Raw genomic sequence first — 12,239 nt, forward strand, 5'->3', positions numbered from 1 at the left:
GACTTGGGAGATATGAGCATAACTGGGCCTGGGAGCAAACTCACAACAGGACTTTCAGCGATGCTGGGTGGAGATCTTGTCATCCAGTCCAGTACTACATGGAGAGCAGGAGGGATTAAAAATAGGAAAAACTACTAATTTTAGAGTCTTCAAGCTATAAACTGTATTTACTTTTAGTAGATTGCTGAACTTGAGGAAACATGAATGTGTGATATTGTATCCAAGGAAGAAATCATTGCATATATTTATTTTGTTTTATGTGACTATGGACAAGTGAGCCAATAGTTTCCTAACTTCAGCTAAGTTTTGTTTCCCATGATGAATTTAAAAAAAAAATTTGTACTTAATATTTTTTTGAATGCATGTAGCATGGTGTTGAAAATGAGAAATTCCATAATTTTTTCTTTTATCATATTATTTCAGAAGTATGTTTAATTAATAACTCATTCTGTTTATGTAAAACGTTTATCTCTCATGATATTTCAATTGAGCAAGCCTTTTACAATAATTATTAATGCTTAATACATAGTAAAATAATAATAGTAGAATGTAAACATATATACAAACTCATGTACATGGACCTTATAGGGAAAGGTGCAAAGGCTAAGCGTACTGAAGTGTACTTTCAATATTCCTGGTAATATTTGTTCATTTTTAAGTATGATGACTCTCACAATCTATTGGGTCAGAGTCACCTCTGATTTTAATCTCCATGCAGCATATCTTATGATACACATAAACTATAGCCAATGTAGTCACTTGTCAACACAAGCTACCAAATCATGGAATGAGCCAGTTGAATAACCTACAGGATACCATCACTCTAGAATGGTAGAATATGCTCATTTATGTGGTACACATGTCCATGAACAGATCAGTGGTAGGCTGTTTCAAATGGAAGCAAGACAGGGAGTGCAGGAAGTGAAACAGATCTCTCAAGATAAGGTTAAGGACTGTGGAAGAAGACCTTGTTGGTATGGGTGTAACCTAGCCTGGAAGCAGGCTCATAACATGTAGAGTTTGCAACCATGCTGATAACTCTTGTCATTCAGCTGGTAATAATTAGTAGATTATTAATCAATTTCTGTTTATTTTCATGCCAATAAATAATTACTTATAGTCCTTTATTTGGCTAAAGACAGTCATGTATAGAGGACTTATAATAATTTGTAAATGAAACAAAAATCTTTTTGGGTACTCAAGCAATATTTTCAAAACCTGATTGTGGTTAACAGTAAAAGAAAAGAAAAAAAAAATTTAATATCCTTGTTGCATTTATATATTCTTAATTATGACAAGAATTTCAAGGGTGACAGGTTGCCTGTAAACTATAAGTTAGGTCTCTTGTCTCATGCATATATATATATATATATATATATATATTATATATATATATATATATAAACTTTTCTGTAATTATATTAATTGTATAACTTTTCTGTTTTCATTATTAATATCTGATATTTCACCTGTGTCTCTTCTTTCTTACTATTGTATATCAATCATCAAATCTGTTTTACAATGAATGACTCTGGCTAATATATTGAAACCCTTCTGCTTTGAGAAATATTTGAATGTTTCAGATACTGGTTTACTGATTTTGTTTGTTTTGCTTTCATTTCTTATCTATAAATATATATATATATACACACACATATACACACACACACAAACATGCACACAGATATGTATTTTATATATATTATACATTATACATATCTATATGTGTGTGTGTGTGCTTGTGTGTTACTTCACATTTATCTAATGCATATGTTTAAAGTACATATACACAATGACTAGAAGGCTATGATAATTCATATAAAAGATAGCATTTAATGATATAAATAACTCCTGGCTATCTCATCAAAAATTATAAGAAGACAATAATGTTTTATGCATATAAATGTATACAAAAAAAAAAGAAGAAAAAGAAAGATATTCCTTCTTTCTCTCTGTACAGAATTAAAAATATTACTATTTAATGTTAATTTATTTTAATTTAAAACAAGCTGGTCCACCAGTATTTTAAGTTAGAGCAATATCATTCTTTTTTCTTTCTTATATCCTGAACTATGCATTAGATAAAATTGAAAATATGCTGTTCTTGCAAATGGTATTAACACTTAAGCATATTTCAAAGTATTTTTAATACCATTTGCATCTACGATATAATGATTACTGCAGAATGGTTTGCATTCTTCATGTATTCATGTTTTCAATGTTTAAAATAACTTTCCTTGTGTGACAGGGTTTCAAACCCTCCCTACCTTTTTTCATTGAAAATTCATTAAATATTGATATTTCTCTTGTTTATTTCAAACAGTGTTTCTTCTTACATATCTATCTATCTATCTATCTATCTATCTATCTATCTATCTATCTATCTATCTATCTATCTATCTATCTATCTACATATCTACCTATCTATCTATCTATCTACATATCTACCTATCTATCTATCTATCTATCTATCAACCTACCTACTTATCTATCGATCAATCAATCGATAGATAGATAATTTAGATAGATAGATAGATAGATAGATAGATACACACACACACAACATAGATGAATGATAAATTCATACACATATGTTTATAGATACATACACACACACACGTATATCATCATCATTTAATGTCTGTGTTCTATGTTGGCATGGGTCAGGTGCTTTGACAGGATCTGACAAGGAGCCAGACTACATTGAGCTTCAATATCAGCTTTGGCATGGTTTCTATTGCTGGATGCTCTTCCTAATGTCAATCACTTTACAGTGTGTAGTGGGTGTTTTTTTGTAACACTGACACTAGTGGAGTTGCAAGACAAACAAAAAACACCCCCCACCTTCCTGCAACAGAGTAGGAATCAACAGCCAGCTTTGTGCCAGGTGTTGACAGGCTAAAGTATGATGCAGACACACATACACAAAACCAAGAAGCAATATATGGTATATTTATTCAGTGTGGATATATACTATTTGAATTTGTTAGGCCTAAGGATGGTGAATTTGATTAAAATCTTTTTCTCAAGATATCTTCTTCTGTGAGAGGGTTCATAAATACATACACACAGGCCCACATATATAATCATGTATAATTATTTACAATTATTTCTCATCTGATAATCATTTGAAACACTTCCTCTTCATTAAGGCATTTTATCATAAACATCCTTGCAAACAGGGTGGGAGGTGGCATTAGGAAGGGCATCTAGCCATAGAAAATTGTAATTAATCTTGTTGGATTTCTGCAAGCATGGAAAGGTAAACATCAAAGTGATGATGATGATGGTAATGATGATGCATTATGGAAGAGAGCGCAATGGTCTTGAAGGATCATTGTAAAATGTTCACTCACAAATTTTGTTTTGGTTGTACCATGTAGAAAGCACTGGTGCTGATGCCATGTAAAAATCACCCTGTACACTCTGTGGAGTGGTTGGTGTTAGGAAGGGCATCCAGCCATAGAAACCAAGTCAAAGCAAACTACGGAACTTGGTGTGGCCCCTGGCCTTGACAATTCCTGTCAAGCAACCCAACCCATGCCAGCGTGGAAAATGGATGTTAAATGTTGATGATGATGAGGGTATATATAGAAACCATGAACTAGATACGTGCTAGTGAGATATTTTTATAAATACAGTTATTTTTATATCTGCAACATACAATAATAATCAACCTGACCATAATCATATAATACAACTAAGATTTTACGCAAATAATTAATAATTATTTTACTATCATACATGGTTGATAATTTATGATATTGCTTCAAAGGTTAAAATTTTATATAAATTCTGTGATTTCTGTGGTTAAGAATGTAACTGCCTCACACAATACATTTTGACTGAAACTAATTTCCTCATGGCTGGAGGGAATTCATATGGATTATTCTGAATGGTTCCCTCTACAGCATAAATCTGCTGAAGTAAGCTGATCAGAACTGCTTAGCAAGAACAAACAACTGCAACTGCAAAAGAATAAATTGCCCTCTCACTGTATTTGAACTGTTACTCTGTACATTCTAAACTTTCTAGTGTAATACTCATAGATTATTAAATAGCATACCAATCATGATATGGAAGATCTTGATTTGCTTTTATTAAAGTATTTTTTCAAATATTATTAACTTCTATTTTGGTATGTGAATATTTTGTATGTTTTCAGGAACACTGGTACTTTTATTCTGCACTTGCTTCATACTCACAAATGAGTTCTTTTTTTCTTTTTTTTTTATCCTGTTTCCTTCCCTCTTATTTTGTATTCAATTCATTACTTTCAACTTACTAATTGTACTTAATTATTATTTATTTCATAATCATTTGTTTTTTGTTTTTTTTGTAACTATTTTCCAAATTATTTTTATAACTTAATAATGATAATATTAAAAGTAAAAAAGCAAACTGCACGATATCAATTAATTGCTAAGATTTTAATCTGAATCATATTAGGTATAATTAGTACAAAAGTAGAAAATTTAGACAGAAATGAGCAACAGACCTACTGACAAGGTATCTGCTACACATATTTTCCTTGTGTGCTGCTCTTTCTGTCCCAAATTTGTGTTTATAATGTCTAATGGTCAGCTGTGAAGTATATTAAAAATTTGATCTTTCTTTAAATAAAAATTATAGTAACTAAAATTTTGTATGTATGCTAAATATGAGCACAAATTTATATATTAATAACTGAAAGGCCAACGTGTACAAGCTACTGATCACTTCTGTTGATACAGACACCTGTAAGGTAGAGGTAGTAGAATAGTGCAGGAAAAAGAAGTCTGTAAATGCTAAGAGATAATCATGATAAGCATGGGAAAAAGGGGAGAATTAGAAATAATACTCATAAACAAGGTAGGAAGCAAGTTGATGTAACAAACCATGAGATAATCTGAGATAGGAAATTTTTCTAATATTCTGCACTGTGAGAATTCGAAATTTGCAGTGTTCCTAACTTCACAGTAGTGAATTGGTATAAAGTAGTATGTCACCAAAGAGAAATGTGTCTGAAAAGAGCTATGTTAATCACATGTTAGTTATTCAATTAATTAGGTAGTACAGTATGACATTATCATTCTTAATATCTAGTTAAGCAGATCAGGCCGAAAATGTCGCTAGAAGCTAGGATCACCAAGCATAGATTCGCATATTTTGGTCATATTATGCGGAGAAAATCCTTGGAGAAGGACATCATGCTCGGAATGGTCAGTGGCAAGAGAGGGAGAGGCCGACTAAGAACCCGCTGGCTTGACACCATCAAGAGTGATACCGGAATGGACATAGCCAATCTGAAAGAAGCGGCCCAGGATAGAACTGACTAGAGGACACTGATCCATCTAGTAACCGAGAGTCGACTTCGACTGAGTGGATAGAGAGAGTAGAGCTGTATTGTTAAGTGCTAAAAGATTTTAATGCGTTGGGGAAAAGCTATTATAGAAGGCCTGAAACTGATGGACAAAAATTTCAAAGTAGCTGAGAGAGTTTTCAGCAATGTGGGTTATAAATATGATTACCCTGCATAAAATGTTAAAAACATTTTAGTAAAGTCACTAAATGAGATGTTTGGCCAATTGACTGTAACATAATTTCGTATATGACAGATATACAAGGAGTCGTTAGCAGTAAATACAGATATGAGACCAAGTCCATGATCAAACTCAGCTGACATGCTAGATGTGGTTGAGAGTTTCTGTTACACATGTGATATAATTTTTGCTACATGTAAATATTGCAAATAGTTATTAGAGTAAGGAAAGAAGGTAGGATTGTTGTCGAGAGAGATATTACTTATAGCATTCAAAGATTAGAAAGGATAGGTAACAAATGACCGAGACATATCAGTAATATACTTTGCAGCAGAAGTGTTCGAACTATGCCGACATTAAAAGCAGAAGATAAGGACAATAACAATCAGGAGTAACTTGATGAAATGTCAATATTAATGTAATTCTAAACTTTGGCTGCTTCTGTATTTCATTACTGTTACACTTGAGTTCATATAAATACATATATCCAGGCATATCTATAGAGATACACATAGCCAGCCAAACACACACACACACACACATATATATATATATATATATATGGATACACACACAAGCATACATACATATACATTGTTGAGCACTTTCCCCTTTCCTATTCCCTTTGTATGTGTATGTATTTTTGTGTACATCTGTATATCAGATAATATATATATATATATATATATATATATATATATATATATTGTTATATTTTGGAATGGTCATTTTGCCAGTTTAGCCAATAAAAACACACGCACTATATATTTGGTGTTATTTTTCTTCAGTGTTATTTATTTTTTACATTAATCTTAATCTTATTTCGGCCAGAGTTCTTTCGAAACACTCCTGTATTAGAAATACAAAATGGCTGACGGTTAGTAAGGAGAGACACAAATAAGTAAGAAGAAAACAAATGACCACTGATGCGGTCACAGCGGTGTGACAAAAGAACTCTGGCAGAAATAAGATTAAGATTAATGTAAAAAATAAATAACACTGAAGCAAAATAACACCAAATATATAGTGCGTGTGTTTTTATTGGCTAAACTGGCAACATGACCATTCCGAAATATAACAATATCTGTTTCAACACACGACTTCACATAAAAAATCTTGCACAACAAATATATATATATATATATATATATATTATATATATATGTATGTATGTATCTGTGTGTGTATATATATATGTGTGTGTGTGTGTATATATATATATGTGTGTATATATATATATCTATATATATATATATATATATATATATATATATATAATGTGTATATATATATGTGTATATATATGTATATATATATATATATATATGTATAAATAATAATAATAATAATATAAAGGGTAAAATCATAAATGATTTTTACCAAGTGGCCAGTGTCTATTTTTCAGTGTTTGGTGAGGCGCAAGCCAAGCCCTTGTTATAATTCTATATATATATATATATATATTGATGTGCTTACATCAATATATATGTTCACATATGTGCATATGTATATACACAATATCTTACCCATAACTACAAGTTGAACAAAATACAAGTTTTGTTGGATATATTGTTAGGGATAAAACTTTATATATGCATGTGTGCGTACTCATACACACATGTATTTAATACTTTCGTTGGTAGTAACTTCAAAGTTTGGCCTTAAATGTTTTAATAATAATATTTTAATAAATTATATACTACATAGCATTATAAAACAACATCAATAATTATAATTATTATTATTATTGTTGTTGTTATTATTATTATTATTGCAACAATAATCTAAAACTTACTTTTCCAGTGTATCTTGTAAAATAAAGTAGTAAATGTAAATAAACAAAATTTAAAAAATACATTCACAACAAAATGTTTTTCCAATGAATTTAATAAATTGTTTTTATTAATTTTAATATTTTTCTTTTCATTTCATAAATTTGATTTGGTTACTTTTTACAGTCCCTGATCAACATGCTATGGATGGAAGAAGTGAGGTCCTAGAAGGTATTTTAGTAAAAAACTAATCTATGTTTTACTTGCACTAATCTATGTACCTGATGAGGTGTGTGTGTACAGAGACAGAGAGAGAGAGAGAGAGAGAGAGAGAGAAATATTTGTATTCCAACATACTTATATAGTTATCTACATAAATGCATGTGTAGAAACTCCATCAAATTGATACTCACATGCAAAAGGAACCATATGGAATGAAACATCTGTATGTCATTGGATTAAACTGGCTTATGCTTGTACATGTGTTCCACTCTCTAAATATCAGTAACTGAAATCTAGTGACAAGCATTGCAAGATGACTGAAATCAAACAAGCAGTTGGTGTAGCTGCCAGAGTACCTTCTCTTAGACTTTTCCCATCAGAGATTTGAACAAAGCATATTTACACACAACTGGATAACTGTTGACTCTCAGGAGTTCATTCTCACTTTAACAGGCCTTGTTTTTTGATCCTGCAACATCATCATTTAACGTTTGCTTTCCATACTGTCATAAGTTGGACAGTTTGACTGAGGACTGATGAGCCAGAGGCTGCACCAGGCTCAATCTGATCTGGCAAAGTTTCTACAGCTGGATGCCCTTCCTAACACCAACCACTCTGAAAGTGTAGTGGGTGCCTTTTACATGCCATCAGCACGAGGGCCAGTCAGGTGGTTCTGGCAATGACTATGCTCAAAAGGTTTTTTTACATGCTACCTGCATGGGAGCCAGTCTGGTGGCACTGGTAATGACCATGCTCAAATGTTGTTTTTCACGTGACACTGGCACATGTGCCAGTAAGGCAACATTGGCAATGATCACGTTCCTCACCAAGCAGGCTGATGGAGTTGTCACTGACAAACCAGTCATACAAGTGGTCCTAGATTACACACACAAAAGTGCATGAATAAATACATTTCTTAGATATCAGTTGTATTATTGTTATGCACTCAGTCTTAGAATTAATTTTTGAACTGATAACCAAACTCTAACAAGATTACTTACTGGGACAATCTTTTTCAGTTATGTTGAGAGAGAAAATTGAAACTCTCTCTATTTTGTTTTTGTTCTTTTAAATAATTTAATGAGGATTTCTCTAAATTCAATTTTTGTTTTGTTAAAACTTTTTCTGTAAATTTCAATGTTTATCAATTAATTGTTATTAATAATGATCATTATAATTCTTATTGTTACCAACATTTGATTGCTATTACAATTATACGGAGTTACTAATTATCTGTTTCATTTAATTTTGTTTTTTCTTCCTTTTTCTATAGTTTAATTTGTTAATTGGATAAAATAATTTAAAACAAATTTATCACAAAATATTCTTTCACCGAATGAATTCATTAATCAGTATGTTTGTTGTTGTTGTGTGTATATATGTTACATATTATTTGTGTTGATGTTTGATATTGCGTTTCTTTTTGCTATTAATATTGCACTTCAATTTGCTGACTCCATTCATTTGCAGCTACCGTACAGAGGGAACAACATTACGCTCCAGAGCAGAAGAGTCCCATGTTTGTTCCTCCTCCCCCAGTGCTGCCACCACCACCACAGGATAGCTACAATTATGGATATGATTACAGAGGTTCTTTAGCACTTAGTGTTCCTTAGAATGGCCTGAGTGTGATGTTTGCATGTTAGCTCTTTCAAAATTCTTTCTTACTAAAACTGGCATACTCATTTTGAAAAAAAAAAAATTCTTTTGAAATTACCTTTCAAGCAAAAAATGAATTAACTACCCCCCCCCCCCATCAGATCCCTTTTTATTACTTCTACTACCATTATTACTCTTACTACTATTACTGCTGTTGCTACCTTAACCTGTGCTCCTTTTTCCTCAAAATTTGTGCTCAAGTAATTCTTTGGAATTCCTTTACATCTTTGAAATTATTTCCATTTTTCTCATTACTTTTTGTCTTTAAACAATCTTTTTATTTTTTCCCCAATTTTTAGTTTAATTCATAGAATGACAGAAGTAAATTTCATTGACAGGGCAAAATAATGAATCATAATATATTCCATTTACCAACTGAAGCTCATACATGTTTTGTGACTGAGTACACAAGATGTGAATTTACATACTTGCTAGATCTATAGTTTGCTGTCAGTGCTGCACTCATCTTTTAGAACAAGCACTGCTCATTTACATGTTTAGTAGTCCTTAAGATATGAATCTACCTACTTCAGTCTCTCTGAACTTAGGCCTATAGTTTGCTATCAGAGCTGCACTCATCTTTTACAGTGAGCATCATTCATATACATGTTCGGTGGTTGAGTGCTTATGATATGAATCTGCCTATTGCAGTCTCAAATCATAGGAAAAATAAAAAGAGTTTATATTTATCCATAAATATCTTCTAGAACATCTGCATATTCTAAATCCCAGTTTCTTCGTGTAAATGCAATTGCCTAACTTAGTTGTGTGGTATGGTTGCCAAAATACTTCCCAAGTGAAATGGTGGAACCTCCCTTCTTCTAGGTTTTATTTTACATAACCAAACTGTATGGATAGGTAACTAATACTAGTTCCATTTAATAGTTGAGTATTTAACCTTTAAAATACATGCATAAAAAATTTATCCTCATCATCATATCCCCCTTACCATGCTTGCAATAGAAGGCACTTGTCCAAGGTACAATGCAATGGAACTAAACCTGGAACCATGTGGTTGACAAGCAAACTTCTTAACTAGATAGCCATGCTTGGAAATGATTCGCTTCATTTTCCAGTTTTTTGTATTTACTATTTGCTCTCAAACCATTTATAGATTTCTTGGTTTCTCCTATTTCATCTGTCAAAATTAATAGTAGCTTTAATTATGTTTTGAAATTGAAATAATGGGGATAATATTTAAGTAGTCTTTTTTACTAACCAGATGATGTTATCCCTGAAGGGGATATAGTTTTTACAAGATAGTGTAGAAATCACTACTTCTACCATCACTCTCTCTCAAGAAAAGCAGACTAAAGATATAAAGCTATAGGTGACTTATAAACATTTCAAAGATGTTGATAAATCTAATTGATCAATCCATTAAATATTTTTCTGTTCTTAAGAGGGCGTGTCCCATAACACTGAGAATGAATAATATATATAATGTCAGTACAAGACATGTTGTTATATGATATTATCTTGCATGTTAGTGTACATCAGAATAGAATTCTATATAGATATAATAGAACTCTTCTTACTTACAAAAAGTGTATAGGTACATCAAAAGAGGTGATGTCAATTCAGTTATTGACTGCTTTATGTGTGTGTGTGTGTGGTGTGTGTGTGTGTGTGTGTGTGTGTGTGTGTGTGTTTAAATACTGTTTTGCATGTTGGAGAATACATCAGACTTAGAATTGTATATAGATATGGTGTAACTCTTTACCCTCACACATATTGGGATGTGTACTGAGAAGTTATATCAATAACAATATACTTAATTATAAATAGTAGTTGAATTTGGTATGTCTCACATATTATACCAAAACATTTATTACACATTATATATATATATATATAATATATATATATATATATATATATATATATATAAGTATTCCATAGAATATAGATGCATTTTGTTTTTCATAGTTTTTTTTTTTACTTTTTGCATACTTAGCTGTTGTATGAGTGAATTAGTTATTTTTTGTAAATTTTAGTTCTGAAAATTCATAGTAGAAAGTATATGTAATGATGTACTTACATATTAAATGTTGTATTTATTACTAGTACCCTTCTTGTGAATAGTATGTTTTATTTATTATAAGTTTATGTAGATTTATTAGCATTTATATAGATTTATTATTTGTATTTTAACATTGATTGTAGAAGTTAAATGGTGTTATGTAACTATTATTAGTTCAACCCCTTTTTCATATTCAACTGTCCTTGAATCAGTAAATCAGGTCCATTGTTAATACATTTAAAAGAGAGTGTTCATAGATTAACAAATTGCAAATATTTGAGTTGAAAGAATTTTTTTTATTAATAGATCATAGGTGTGTATCTTGTCTTTGGCACAACTCTGTATCCTTAACAAAGAAATTTAGCTCCATCAATGCCTCTGTCCACCTGGCCACAGCTATTTATGTAGCTTGCAGTAGTGAGCTTACATTCCCTTCTACCTTGGCAAAATCTATAATAAACTGATAATGTTCCACCTCTAGGAGAGAGTGTTACATCTCGCTGATGCTTAATAACACAGAAACTAATATAATTTCTCTCGTCCTTATACATTTTTGTAATATGTTTGATTCAAGTATACAGACAAATATCACTAAATCTGACTATTGCTGATTGCATAACCAAGCCCTAGTGTTGTTCTCAGCAAGATCTATTTGAGAGAGTTACAAGAAGTGATCTATAGTCTAAGGTTCAATCCCTTACTCCAACATTGTCAGGTTAAACATGTAGCATTATTTATTTAACATTTAATTCCTAAAACAGTCTGCTCTTGTGGAAAGTTTCTTTAGGCATTTCCGTTTTGTTTTTAGTTTCAACTGGAAAAATCTTTATTCCGGCTGGAAATTACTGGAGATTTGAAAATAGGTAGAGCTGGTGGGAAAGATGGTCATGACTTCATACAGTGATAATAGTACCCTAGTTTTCATGATAATTTAAGAATCTCTCTCTCTCTCTTTCCTTCTCTCTTCACTTCCTTTCTATTCTGTTCTCATTTTTTGTTCTTTTTTTCTCCCACTCTCTCTATATGCTCCAATATTTCTTT

General features: G+C 31.4%; 1 protein-coding gene across 11 annotated transcripts in view; it reads left to right on the plus strand.

Moving 5' to 3' along the window:
- The window catches only part of LOC115214348 (vinculin), a 209,816-nt gene that overhangs the window by 165,662 nt on the left and 31,915 nt on the right, over window positions 1-12,239 (plus strand). For 7 of the 11 annotated variants that reach the window (XM_036504925.1, XM_029783533.2, XM_036504926.1 and 4 more), the window contains 2 exons: window positions 7,481-7,525; window positions 8,987-9,106. The exons of 2 other annotated variants lie outside the window; for them this stretch is intronic. In XM_036504925.1, coding sequence (XP_036360818.1) covers window positions 7,481-7,525; window positions 8,987-9,106 — 165 coding nt within the window. The remainder of the gene's footprint in view (window positions 1-7,480; window positions 7,526-8,986; window positions 9,107-12,239) is intronic. 2 more of the 11 variants (XM_036504928.1, XM_036504930.1) reach the window with 1 other exon arrangement.

The sequence above is a fragment of the Octopus sinensis genome, linkage group LG7, assembly GCF_006345805.1.
Source record: "Octopus sinensis linkage group LG7, ASM634580v1, whole genome shotgun sequence".
Classification (NCBI taxonomy): Eukaryota; Metazoa; Mollusca; class Cephalopoda; order Octopoda; family Octopodidae; genus Octopus; species Octopus sinensis.